General features: G+C 47.6%; 1 protein-coding gene across 1 annotated transcript in view; it reads left to right on the forward strand.

Moving 5' to 3' along the window:
- The window catches only part of LOC121549203 (low density lipoprotein receptor adapter protein 1), a 144,242-nt gene that overhangs the window by 67,674 nt on the left and 62,312 nt on the right, over window positions 1-14,256 (forward strand). Inside the window, exons 2-3 of the mRNA XM_045210055.1 lie at window positions 1,062-1,204; window positions 14,005-14,117. Coding sequence (XP_045065990.1) covers window positions 1,062-1,204; window positions 14,005-14,117 — 256 coding nt within the window. The remainder of the gene's footprint in view (window positions 1-1,061; window positions 1,205-14,004; window positions 14,118-14,256) is intronic.

The following is a 14,256-nucleotide window of genomic DNA, read 5'->3' on the forward strand; positions in this document are numbered from 1 at the left end:
GTGCCCCATGGTGGCAGTGGGATTATGATATGGGCAGGCATAAGCTACGGACAACAAATACAATTGGAATTTATCAATGGCGATTTGAATGTACAGAGATACCGTGACAAGATCCTGAGGCCCATTGTTGTGCTGTTCATCTGCTGCCATCACCTTATGTTTCAGCATGATACTGCACGGCCCCATGTCGCAAGGATCTGTACACAATTCCTGGAAGCTGAACATTTCCCAGTTCTTCCATGGCCTGCATACTCACCAGACATGTCACCCATTGAGCATGTTTGGGATGCTCTGGATCGATGTGTACAACACCGTTTTCCAGTTCCCGCCAATATCCAACAACTTTGCACAGCTATTGAAGAGGAGTGAGACAACATTCTATAGGCCACAATCAACAGCCTGATCAACTCTATGTGAAGAAGATGTGTCACGCTGCATGAGGCAATTGATGTTCACACCAGATACTGACTGGTTTTCTGATCCACGCCCCTACCTTTTTCTTTAAGGTACAGTATCTGTGACCAACAGATGCATATCTGTATTCCCAGTCATGTGAAATCCATAGATTATGGCCTAATTAATTTATTTCAGTTGGCTGATTTTCTCTAATGAACTGTAACTCAGTAAAATTGTTGCATGTTGTGTTTATATTTCTGTTCAGTGTAGATACATGGTATTGTTGCTATATTTACATTGGTTGATCTTTTGCTTTGATCGTTTTCAATTGACCTGTAATCAGAGCCAAATATGGACGTTTTCACTTGACCTGTAATCAGAGCCAAACATGGACGTTTTCACTTGACCTGTAATCAGAGCCAAACATGGACGTTTTCACTTGACCTGTAATCAGAGCCAAACATGGACCTTCATCAAACGAATTTCCCTGGGCATGACTTCTGCCATTTTGTTCAATCATCAACTAGACTTTTGACATTTCCTCCAAACACAAAAAACAAGGCTTTTGATACTGTATTTCCACCAATCACAAATGTGACTTTTAACCATTTGTCCAATCACATCCCATTAATTGTACACCCCCGTTGTGTTTTCTGTCCAATCAGAGCTGCCAGAGAACTGGACGGACACCAAGGAGACCCTATTGGAAGGGATGGTCTTCCAGGTCAAGTACCTGGGGATGACCCTGGTGGGGCAGCCTAAAGGAGAGGACATGGCTGCTGCCGCTATACACAGGATAGTCTCTACGGTGAGTTAGGGTGGGTGTGGACGTGTTTAACTATTCTTGAATAAAAATAAAAAAAACATTTTGTTAGTCCCCACGAGGTCAAATGCTATTTCTAGGGGGTTTAGGGTTAAGGTTAGAAATATGTTTAGGGTTAGGGTTAGGGTTAGGGTTAGGGTTAGGTGCTAGGGTTAGGGTTAGGTGCTAGGGTTAGGGTTAGGGTTAGGTGCTAGGGTTAGGGTTAGGATTAGGGTTAGGGTTAGGTGCTAGGGTTAGGGTTAAGGTTAAGGTTAGGGTTAGGGTTAGGTTTTTGGGTTAGGGTTAGGTGCTAGGGTTAGGGTTAAGGTTAGGGTTAGGATTAGGGGTTAGGATTAGGCTTAGGGTTAGGGTTAGGTGCTAGGGTTAGGGTTAAGGTTAAGGTTAGGGTTAAGGTTAGAAATAGTGTTAGGGTTAGAATTACGTTAAGGGTTAGGGTTAGGTTTAGGGTTAGGTGCTAGGGTTAGGGTTAAGGTTAGGGTTAGGTTTGTGGGTTAGGGTTAGGGTTAAGGTTAGGGTAAGGTGCTAGGGTTAGGGTTAAGGGTTAGGGTTAGGGTAAGAGTTAGGGTTAAGGGTTAGGGTTAGGATTAGGGTTAGGGTTAGGTGCTAGGGTTAGGGTTAAGGTTAAGGTTAGGGTTAGGGTTAGGTTTTTGGGTTAGGGTTAGGTGCTAGGGTTAGGGTTAAGGTTAGGGTTAGGATTAGGGGTTAGGATTAGGCTTAGGGTTAGGGTTAGGTGCTAGGGTTAGGGTTAAGGTTAAGGTTAGGGTTAAGGTTAGAAATAGTGTTAGGGTTAGAATTACGTTAAGGGTTAGGGTTAGGTTTAGGGTTAGGTGCTAGGGTTAGGGTTAAGGTTAGGGTTAGGTTTGTGGGTTAGGGTTAGGGTTAAGGTTAGGGTAAGGTGCTAGGGTTAGGGTTAAGGGTTAGGGTTAGGGTAAGAGTTAGGGTTAAGGGTTAGGGTTAGGGTTAGGTTTTTGGGTTAAGGTTAGGGTAAGGGTAAGGGTAAGAGTATGGGTTAGGGTTAGGTTATCTGTCAGCAGCCCAATGTGCTCCAGTCACAACATTGATATCATGTTAACCCTACAACACAACTACATGACAAGACACGACATGACACACACACACACACACAAACACACAAAACACACAAACACACAAACAAACAAAACACACACCAACTTAACAACACAACAGCAGCCCTGCAACTCACAGGAGGTTTCAAGGGTAGGCTGTCTGTCTGTCTGTCTGTCTGTCTGTCTGTCTGTCTGGTCTGTCTGTCTGTCTGTCTGTCTGTCTGTCTGTCTGTCTGTCTGTCTGTCTGTCTGGCTGGCTGGTTGTCTGGCTGGTTGTCTGGTTGTCTGGTTGTCTGTCTGTCTGTCTGTCTGTCTAGTTGCCTGTCTGTCGCATCCATTTTACACTAGGCTGTTTTACTTTTGTTTTTAAATGTTTTCTAAAGCTGTAATCAAACTGTTATTTCTATAACCACCTACTGGGACAAAGACACACTTTTATTTACAATGGTGTTTGTTCTCTCTCTCTCTCTCTCTCTGTCTCTGTCTGTCTCTCTCTCTCTCTCTCTCTCTCTCTCTCTCTCTCTCTCTCTCTCTCTCTCTCTCTCTTTCTCTTTCTCTTTCTCTCTCTCAATTTCAATTTAAGGGCTTTATTGGCATGGGAAACGTATGTTAACATTGCCAAAGCAAGTGAAGTAGATGGTAAACAAAAGTGAAATAAACAATAAATATTAACAGTAAACATTACACTCAGAAGTTTCAAAAGAATAAAGACATTTCAAATGTCATATTATGTCTATATACAGTGTTGTAACAATGTGCAAATAGTTAAAGTACAAATGGGAAAATAAATAAACATAAATATGGGTTGTATTTACAATGGTGTTTGTTCTTCACTGGTTGCCCTTTTCTTGTGGCAACAGGTCACAAATCTTGCTGCTGTGAGTTTATCAAAATTGGGTTTGTTTTCGAATTTTTTGTGGATCTCTGTAATCTGAGGGAAATATGTGTCTCTAATTTGGTCATACATTTGGCAGGAGGTTAGGAAGTGCAGCTCAGTTTCCACCTCATTTTGTGGGCAGTGTGCACATAGCCTGTCTTCTCTTGAGAGCCAGCTCTGCCTACAGCGGCCTTTCTCAATAGCAAGGCTATGCTCACTGAGTCTGTACATAGTCAAAGCTTTCCTTAATTTTGGGTCAGTCACAGTGGTCAGGTATTCTGTCACTGTGTACTCTCTGTTTAGGGCCAAATAGCATTCTAGTTTGCTCTGTTTTTTTTTATAATTCTTTCCAATGTGTCAAGTAATTATCTTTTTGTTTTCTCATGATTTGGTTGGGTCTAATTGTGTTGTTGTTCTGGGGCTCTGTGGGGTCTGTTTGTGTTTGTGAACAGAGCCCCAGGACCAGCTTACTTAGGGGACTCTTCTCCAGGTTCATCTCTCTGTAGGGGATGGCTTTGTTATGGAAGGTTTGGGAATAGCTTCCTTTTAAGTGGTTATACAATTTAACGGCTCTTTTCTGGATTTTGATCATTAGCGGGTATCGGCCTAATTCTGCTCTGCATGCATTATTTGGTGTTTTTCGTTGTACACAGAGGATATTTTTGCAGTTGCAGAATCTCAATTTGGTGTTTGTCCCATTTTGTGAATTCTTGGTTGGTGAGCGGACCCCAGACCTCACAACCATAAAGGGCAATGAGTTCTATAACTGATTGAAGTATTTTTAGCCAGATCCTAATTGGTATGTCGACTCTTATGTTCCTTTTGATGGCGTAGAAGGCCCTTCTTGCCTTGTCTGTCAGATCGTTCACAGCTTTGTGGAAGTTACCTGTGGCGCTGATGTTTAGGCCGAGGTCTATATAGTTTTGTGTGTGCTCTAGGGCAACGGTGTCTAGATGGAATTTGTATTTGTGGTCCTGGCAACTGGACCTTTTTTGGAACAGCATTATTTTTGTCTTACTGAGATTTACTGTCAGGGCCCAGGTCTGACAGAATCTGTGCAGAAGATCTAGGTGCTGCTGTAGGCCCTCCTTGGTTGGGGACAGAAGCACCAGATCATCAGCAAACAGTAGACATTTGACTTCAGATTCTAGTAGGGTGAGGCCGGGTGCTGCAGACTGTTCTAGTGCCCTCGCCAATTCATTGATATACAGCTGTGGAAAAAAATTAAGGGACCACTGCACATTTTTCTTAAATCAGCATCTCTACATGTATGACAGCCATTCCATTCCAGTGTCTGTTGAATTCCAACACATGCACACCTCATTCTACTGAATTAGGTACTGATTAGGTGATCACATGAACCAAATCTTATTTAACGAGGAAAAGTATAAAAAACACTGCTGTGGTCATCACTATCCTCTTGCTGGATGGCAAAAACAGTGCTAATAGTACCTCAAAAGTAATATTAATCAAACAATAACTATTGACCATGCCAAAAGAGTTTAAAAGGAACGTTTTGAGTGAGGAAAAGAAGGGTTCAATTCTGGCTTTACTGGCAGAGGGATACAGTGAGCGTCAGGTTGCTTCCATCCTTAAAATTTTAAAGACGGCGGTTCATAAGAACAAGGTCAAGCAGCAGACATTGGGGACAACAAAGCTACAGACTGGCAGAGGGCGAAAACGACTCTCTACTGACCGGGATGACCGCCAACTCATTCAAATGTTACTAAACAACTGTAGGATGACATCAAGTGACCTACAAAAAGAATGGCAAACGGCAGCTGGGGTGAAGTGCACGGCAAGGACGGTTCAAAACAGGCTCCTAGGGGCAGGGCTGAAGTCGTGCAAAGCTAGAAAAAAGCCCTTCATCAATGAGAAGCAAAGAAGAGCCAGGCTGAGGTTTGCAAAATACCATAAGAATTGGACCGTGGAGGACTGGAGTAAGGTCATCTTCTCTGATGAGTTCAGTTTTCAGCTTTGCCCAACACCTGGTCGTCTAATGGTTAGACGGAGACCTGGAGAGGCCTACAAGCCACAGTGTCTCGCACCCACTGTGACATTTGGTGGAGGATCGGTGATGATCTGGGGGTGCTTCAGCAAGGCTGAAATCGGGCAGATTTGTCTTTGTGAAGGACGCATGAATCAAGCCACGTACAAGGTTGTCCTGGAAGAAAACTTGCTTCCTTTTGCTCTGACATTGTTCCCCAACTCGGAGGATTGGTTTTTCCAGCAGGACAATGTGCCATGCCACACAGCCAGGTCAATCAAGGTGTGGATGGAGGACCACCAGATCAAGACCCTGTCATGGCCAGCCCAATCTCCAGACCTGAACCCTATTGAAAACTTCTGGAATGTGATCAAGAGGAAGATGGATGGTCACAAGCCATCAAACAAAGCCGAGCTGCTTGAATTTTTGCGCCAGGAGTGGCATAAAGTCACCCAACATCATTGTGAAAGACGCATGAAAGCTGTGATTGAAAATCAGGGTTATTCCACCAAATATTGATTTCTGAACTCTTCCTAAGTTAAAACATTACTATTGTGTTGTTTAAAAATGAACATTAACTTATTTTCTTAGCATTATTCGAGGTCTGACAGCACTGCATTTGTAAAAAAAGTTTGACCAGTTGTCATTTTCTGCAAATAAATGCTCTAAATGACAATATTCTTATTTGGAATTTGGGAGAAATGTCGTCAGTAGTTTATAGAATAAAACAAAAATGTTATTTTTACCCAAACACATACCTATAAATAGTAAAACCAGAGAAACTGATAATTTTGCAGTGGTCTCTTAATTTTTTCTGCATCCATGTCTCACCCCACGGCCCTGTGGAAAGAAATGTGTGTGTTTTTTGCCAATTTTAACCGCACACTTGTTGTTTGTGTCCATGGATTTTATAATGTCGTATGTTTTTCCCCCAACCCCACTTTACATCAACTTGTATAGCAGACCCTCATGCCAAATTGAGTCAAAAGCTTTTTTGAAATCAATATCTCTCTCTCTCTCTCTCTCTCTCTCTCTCTCTCTCTCTCTCTCTCTCTCTCTCTCTCTCTCTCTCTCTCTCTCTCTCTCTCTCTCTCTCTCTCTCTCTCTCTCTCTCTCTCTCTCTCTCTCTCTCTCTCTCTCTCTCTCTCTCTCTCTCTCTCTCTCTCTCTCTCTCTCTCTCTCTCTCTCTCTCTCTCTTTCTCTTTCTCTTTCTCTCTTTCTCTCTCTACCATTCATTACTCACCACTCATGAATACACAATAAACACACAACTCAATTAGACCCCCAGCCAGACCAGCCAGCTGGATTAAGATTAAATTGATTTACTGTAGAAGGAGAAATAACACCAAAGTCAATTGTCTCCCAGTTCCCTTGGAAACCAAGCATCCTGAACAGGATTATTATGGGAATTGTTTGTCAGTCAGTTTCCATCAGCCCAGTTACCTCTAAACCCAGGGACTGAACCTGGTAGACAACAATGGAACTTGCCAATAATAAAAAAGGGAAGATTGGTTTTTGCCTCTTGGCATAATACTCTAATAATGATAGTAAAGAAACCCCCACAGTTTAGAACAACATCCTCACTTCTCATTATAACACTATCGTCTCCATCTCTGATTTTACATGTGCTTTGTTAGAAATACTGTTAGCTCCAGTGGGATGGAGGAGGCCTGTTAGCTCCATGTTACTGTTAGTGTCTCCAGGTGATGGAGGCCTGTTAGCTCCATGTTACTGTTAGTGTCTCCAGGGGATGGAGGCCTGTTAGCTCAATATTACTGTTAGTGTCTCCAGGTGGATGGGGGCCTGTTAGCTCCATGTTACTGTTAGTGTCTCCAGGGGGATGGAGGAGGCCTGTTAGCTCCATGTTACTGTTAGTGTCTCCAGGGGGATGGAGGCCTGTTAGCTCCATGTTACTGTTAGTGTCTCCAGGGGATGGAGGCCTGTTAGCTCCATGTTACTGTTAGTGTCTCCAGGGGGATGGAGGAGGCCTGTTAGCTCCATGTTACTGTTAGTGTCTCCAGGGGATGGAGGAGGCCTGTTAGCTCCATGTTACTGTTAGTGTCTCCAGGGGGATGGAGGAGGCCTGTTAGCTCCATGTTACTGTTAGTGTCTCCAGGGGGATGGAGGCCTGTTAGCTCCATGTTACTGTTAGTGTCTCCAGGGGATGGAGGAGGCCTGTTAGCTCCATGTTACTGTTAGTGTCTCCAGGGGGATGGAGGCCTGTTAGCTTCATGTTACTGTTAGTGTCTCCAGGGGGATGGAGGCCTGTTAGCTCCATGTTACTGTTAGTGTCTCCAGGGGATGGAGGCCTGTTAGCTTCATGTTACTGTTAGTGTCTCCAGGGGGATGGAGGCCTGTTAGTTCCATGTTACTGTTAGTGTCTCCAGGGATGGAGGGCCTGTTAGCTCCATGTTACTGTTAGTGTCTCCAGGGGATGGAGGCCTGTTAGCTCCATGTTACTGTTAGTGTTTCCAGGGGATGTAGGAGGCCTGTTAGCTCCATGTTACTGTTAGTGTCTCCAGGGGATGGAGGAGGCCCTGTTAGCTCCATGTTACTGTTAGTGTCTCAGGGGGGATGGAGGCGCTGTTAGCTCCATGTTACTGTTAGTGTCTCCAGAGGATGGAGGAGGCCTGTTAGCTCCATGTTACTGTTAGTGTCTCCAGGGGGATGGAGGCCTGTTAGCTCCATGTTACTGTTAGTGTCTCCAGGGGATGGAGGAGGCCTGTTAGCTCCATGTTACTGTTAGTGTCTCCAGGGGATGGAGGCCTGTTAGCTCCATGTTACTGTTAGTGTCTCCAGGGGATGGAGGAGGCCTGTTAGCTCCATGTTACTGTTAGTGTCTCCAGGGGATGGAGGAGGCCTGTTAGCTCCATGTTACTGTTAGTGTCTCCAGGGGGATGGGCCTGTTAGCTCCATGTTACTGTTAGTGTCTCCAGGGGGATGGAGGAGCCTGTTAGCTCCATGTTACTGTTAGTGTCTCCAGGGGGGATGGAGGAGGCCTGTTAGCCCCATGTTACTGTTAGTGTCTCCCAGGGGATGGAGGCCTGTTAGCTCCATGTTACTGTTAGTGTCTCCAGGGGGATGGAGGCCTGTTAGCTCCATGTTACTGTTAGTGTCTCCAGGGGGATGGAGGAGGCCTGTTAGCTCCATGTTACTGTTAGTGTCTCCAGGGGGATGGAGGCCTGTTAGCTCCATGTTACTGTTAGTGTCTCCAGGGGGATGGAGGAGGCCTGTTAGCTCCATGTTACTGTTAGTGTCTCCAGGGGGGATGGGAGGCCTGTTAGCTCCATGTTACTGTTAGTGTCTCCAGGGGGATGGAGGAGGCCTGTTAGCTCCATGTTACTGTTAGTGTCTCCAGGGGGATGGAGGCCTGTTAGCTCCATGTTACTGTTAGTGTCTCCAGGGGGATGGAGGCCTGTTAGCTCCATGTTACTGTTAGTGTCTCCAGGGGGATGGAGGAGCCTGTTAGCTCCATGTTACTGTTAGTGTCTCCAGGGGGGATGGAGGCCTGTTAGCTCCATGTTACTGTTAGTTTCTCCAGGGGGATGGAGGACCTGTTAGCTCCATGTTACTGTTAGTGTCTCCCAGGGGATGGAGGAGGCCTGTTAGCTCCATGTTACTGTTAGTGTCTCCAGGGGATGGAGGAGGCCTGTTAGCTCCATGTTACTGTGTTAGTGTCTCCAGGGGGATGGAGGCCTGTTAGCTCCATGTTACTGTTAGTGTCTCCAGGGATGGAGGAGCCTGTTAGCTCCATGTTACTGTTAGTGTCTCCAGGGGATGGGGGGCCTGTTAGCTCCATGTTACTGTTAGTGTCTCCAGGGGATGGAGGCCTGTTAGCTCCATGTTACTGTTAGTGTCTCCAGGGGGATGGAGGCCTGTTAGCTCCATGTTACTGTTAGTGTCTCCAGGGGATGGAGGAGGCCTGTTAGCTCCATGTTACTGTTAGTGTGCTCCAGGGGGATGGAGGAGCCTGTTAGCTCCATGTTACTGTTAGTGTCTCCAGGATGGAGGGCCTGTTAGCTCCATGTTACTGTTAGTGTCTCCAGGGGGATGGAGGAGGCCTGTTAGCTCCATGTTACTGTTAGTGTCTCCAGGGGATGGAGGAGGCCTGTTAGCTTCATGTTACTGTTAGTGTCTCCAGGGGGATGGAGGCCTGTTAGCTCCATGTTACTGTTAGTGTCTCCAGGGGGATGGAGGAGGCCTGTTAGCTCCATGTTACTGTTAGTGTCTCCAGGGGGATGGAGGCCTGTTAGCTCCATGTTACTGTTAGTGTCTCCAGGGGATGGAGGCCTGTTAGCTTCATGTTACTGTTAGTGTCTCCAGGGGGATGGAGGCCTGTTAGATCCATGTTACTGTTAGTGTCTCCAGGGGGATGGAGGAGGCCTGTTAGCTCCATGTTACTGTTAGTGTCTCCAGAGGGATGGAGGCCTGTTAGCTCCCATGTTACTGTTAGTGTCTCCAGGGGATGGAGGCCTGTTAGCTCCATGTTACTGTTAGTGTCTCCAGGGGGATGGAGGAGGCCTGTTAGCTCCATGTTACTGTTAGTGTCTCCAGGGGGATGGAGGCCTGTTAGCTCCATGTTACTGTTAGTTTCTCCAGGGGGATGGAGGCCTGTTAGCTCCATGTTACTGTTAGTGTCTCCAGGGGGATGGAGGAGGCCTGTTAGCTCCATGTTACTGTTAGTGTCTCCAGGGGGATGGAGGAGGCCTGTTAGCTCCATGTTACTGTTAGTGTCTCCAGGGGGATGGAGGCCTGTTAGCTCCATGTTACTGTTAGTGTCTCCAGGGGATGGAGGCCTGTTAGCTCCATGTTACTGTTAGTGTCTCCAGGGGGATGGAGGCCTGTTAGCTCCATGTTACTGTTAGTGTCTCCAGGGGGATGGAGGAGGCCTGTTAGCTCCATGTTACTGTTAGTGTCTCCAGGGGGATGGAGGCCTGTTAGCTCCATGTTACTGTTAGTGTCTCCAGGGGATGGAGGCCTGTTAGCTCCATGTTACTGTTAGTGTCTCCAGGGGGATGGAGGAGGCCTGTTAGCTCCATGTTACTGTTAGTGTCTCCAGGGGATGGAGGCCTGTTAGCTCCATGTTACTGTTAGTGTCTCCAGGGGGATGGAGGCCTGTTAGCTCCATGTTACTGTTAGTGTCTCCAGGGGGATGGAGGCCTGTTAGCTCCATGTTACTGTTAGTGTCTCCAGGGGGATGGAGGCCTGTTAGCTCCATGTTACTGTTAGTGTCTCCAGGGGGATGGAGGCCTGTTAGCTCCATGTTACTGTTAGTGTCTCCAGGGGATGGAGGCCTGTTAGCTCCATGTTACTGTTAGTGTCTCCAGGGGGATGGAGGCCTGTTAGCTCCATGTTACTGTTAGTGTCTCCAGGGGGATGGAGGCCTGTTAGCTCCATGTTACTGTTAGTGTCTCCAGGGGGATGGAGGAGGCCTGTTAGCTCCATGTTACTGTTAGTGTCTCCAGGGGATGGAGGCCTGTTAGCTCCATGTTACTGTTAGTGTCTCCAGGGGATGGAGGGGCCTGTTAGCTCCATGTTACTGTTAGTGTCTCCAGGGGGATGGAGGAGGCCTGTTAGCTCCATGTTACTGTTAGTGTCTCCAGGGGGATGGAGGCCTGTTAGCTCCATGTTACTGTTAGTGTCTCCAGGGGATGGAGGCCTGTTAGCCTCCATGTTACTGTTAGTGTCTCCAGGGGATGGAGGAGGCCTGTTAGCTCCATGTTACTGTTAGTGTCTCCAGGGGGATGGAGGAGCCTGTTAGCTCCATGTTACTGTTAGTGTCTCCAGGGGATGGAGAGCCTGTTAGCTCCATGTTACTGTTAGTGTCTCCAGGGGATGGAGGCCTGTTAGCTCCATGTTACTGTTAGTGTCTCCAGGGGGATGGAGGCCTGTTAGCTCCATGTTACTGTTAGTGTCTCCAGGGATGGAGGCCTGTTAGCTCCATGTTACTGTTAGTGTCTCCAGGGGATGTAGGAGGCCTGTTAGCTCCATGTTACTGTTAGTGTCTCCAGGGGGATGGAGGAGGCCTGTTAGCTCCATGTTACTGTTAGTGTCTCCAGGGGGATGGAGGCCTGTTAGCTTCATGTTACTGTTAGTGTCTCCAGGGGATGGAGGCCTGTTAGCTCCATGTTACTGTTAGTGTCTCCAGGGGATGGAGGCCTGTTAGCTTCATGTTACTGTTAGTGTCTCCAGGGGGATGGAGGCCTGTTAGATCCATGTTACTGTTAGTGTCTCCAGGGGGATGGAGGCCTGTTAGATCCATGTTACTGTTAGTGTCTCCAGGGGGATGGAGGCCTGTTAGCTCCATGTTACTGTTAGTGTCTCCAGGGGATGTAGGAGGCCTGTTAGCTCCATGTTACTGTTAGTGTCTCCCAGGGGGATGGAGGAGGCCTGTTAGCTCCATGTTTACTGTTAGTGTCTCCAGGGGATGGAGGCCTGTTAGCTCCATGTTACTGTTAGTGTCTCCAGAGGATGGAGGAGGCCTGTTAGCTCCATGTTACTGTTAGTGTCTCCAGGGGGATAGAGGCCTGTTAGCTCCATGTTACTGTTAGTGTCTCCAGGGGATGGAGGAGGCCTGTTAGCTCAATGTTACTGTTAGTGTCTCCAGGGGGATGGGGGCCTGTTAGCTCCATGTTACTGTTAGTGTCTCCAGGGGATGGAGGCCAGTTAGCTCCATGTTACTGTTAGTGTCTCCAGGGGGATGGAGGCCTGTTAGCTCCATGTTACTGTTAGTGTCTCCAGGGGATGGAGGAGGCCTGTTAGCTCCATGTTACTGTTAGTGTCTCCAGGGGATGGATGAGGCCTGTTAGCTCCATGTTACTGTTAGTGTCTCCAGGGGGATGGAGGCCTGTTAGCTCCATGTTACTGTTAGTGTCTCCAGGGGGATGGAGGAGGCCTGTTGGCTCCATGTTACTGTTAGTGTCTCCAGGGGGATGGAGGAGGCCTGTTAGCTCCATGTTACTGTTAGTGTCTCCAGGGGATGGAGGAGGCCTGTTAGCTCCATGTTACTGTTAGTGTCTCCAGGGGGATGGAGAGGCCTGTTAGCTCCATGTTACTGTTAGTGTCTCCAGGGGATGGAGGCCTGTTAGCTCCATGTTACTGTTAGTGTCTCCAGGGGGATGGAGGAGGCCTGTTAGCTTCATGTTACTGTTAGTGTCTCCAGGGGGATGGAGGCCTGTTGGCTCCATGTTACTGTTAGTGTCTCCAGGGGGATGGAGGGCCTGTTAGCTCCATGTTACTGTTAGTGTCTCCAGGGGGATGGAGGCCTGTTAGCTCCATGTTACTGTTAGTGTCTCCAGGGGATGGAGGCCTGTTAGCTCCATGTTACTGTTAGTGTCTCCAGGGGTGGAGGCCTGTTAGCTCCATGTTACTGTTAGTGTCTCCAGGGGGATGGAGGAGGCCTGTTAGCTCCCATGTTACTGTTAGTGTCTCCAGGGGGTGGAGGCCTGTTAGCTCCATGTTACTGTTAGTGTCTCCAGGGGGATGTAGGCCTGTTAGCTCCATGTTACTGTTAGTGTCTCCAGGGGGATGGAGGCCTGTTAGCTCTATGTTACTGTTAGTGTCTCCAGGGGATGGAGGAGCCTGTTAGCTCCATGTTACTGTTAGTGTCTCCAGGGGATGGAGGAGGCCTGTTAGCTCCATGTTACTGTTAGTGTCTCCCAGGGGATGGAGGCCTGTTAGCTCCATGTTACTGTTAGTGTCTCCAGGGGATGGAGGAGGCCTGTTAGCTCCATGTTACTGTTAGTGTCTCCAGAGGGATGGAGGAGGCCTGTTAGCTCCATGTTACTGTTAGTGTCTCCAGGGGGATGGAGGCCTGTTAGCTCCATGTTACTGTTAGTGTCTCCAGGGGGATGGAGGCCTGTTAGCTTCATGTTACTGTTAGTGTCTCCAGGGGGATGGAGGAGGCATGTTAGCTCCATGTTACTGTTAGTGTCTCCAGGGGGATGGAGGCCTGTTAGCTCCATGTTACTGTTAGTGTCTCCAGGGGGATGGAGGCCTGTTAGCTCCATGTTACTGTTAGTGTCTCCAGGGGATGGAGGCCTGTTAGCTCCATGTTACTGTTAGTGTCTCCAGTGGGATGGAGGAGGCCTGTTAGCTCCATGTTACTGTTAGTTTCTCCAGGGTGATGGAGGCCTGTTAGCTCCATGTTAGTGTCTCGAGGGAGGCCTGTTAGCTCCATGTTACTGTTAGTGTCTCCAGGGGATGGAGGGGCCTGTTAGCTCCATGTTACTGTTAGGTCTCCAGGGGGATGGAGGAGGCCTGTTGTGCCTCCATGTTACTGTTAGTGTCTCCAGGGGGATGGAGGAGGCCTGTTAGCTCCATGTTACTGTTAGTGTCTCCAGGGGGATGGAGGAGGCCTGTTAGCTCCATGTTACTGTTAGTGTCTCCAGGGGATGGAGGAGGCCTGTTAGCTCCATGTTACTGTTAGTGTCTCCAGGGGGATGGAGGAGGCCTGTTAGCTCCATGTTACTGTTAGTGTCTCCAGGGGGATGGAGGCCTGTTAGCTCCATGTTACTGTTAGTGTCTCCAGGGGGATGGAGCCACACCAGAAGAGGAAGACAAGAGATGGCACCATTCACATCGTCCTTGACAAGTCCTACCCCCATCCTCCTCTCCTCTCTTCCTCTCCTTCCATGTTGGCCTCTTTTCTCTCCTCCATCAAACACACTTCAGAATGGAGGAGTACTCACACACAGAAGTGCAGCCTTATTCAATCAAAATGGTAGCTACTCCTTATATAGTGCACTACTTTCGATGCCCAAATGTTTAGTGAACTATATGGAATAGGATGTGATTGTGGACACAGTCAGATTATAATTCCCTCTTGTGTGTGTTTGCATCACCCTATCCCCAGGCCCGGGCCTGTGCTAAGAAGTTCCGCAAGGTGACCCTGACCATCTCTCCTAAAGGAATCATCATTACAGACACAGAGACACTGGACCTCATAGAGAACGTCTCCATATACAGGTAAACAATAATGACATGATGATGACATTATAGAGAACGTCTCCATATACAGGTAAACGATAATGACATCATGATGACATCATAGAGAATGTCTCCATATACAGGTAAACGATAATGACATCATTATGACATCATAGAG

This window comes from Coregonus clupeaformis, chromosome 33 (assembly GCF_020615455.1).
Source record: "Coregonus clupeaformis isolate EN_2021a chromosome 33, ASM2061545v1, whole genome shotgun sequence".
Classification (NCBI taxonomy): Eukaryota; Metazoa; Chordata; class Actinopteri; order Salmoniformes; family Salmonidae; genus Coregonus; species Coregonus clupeaformis.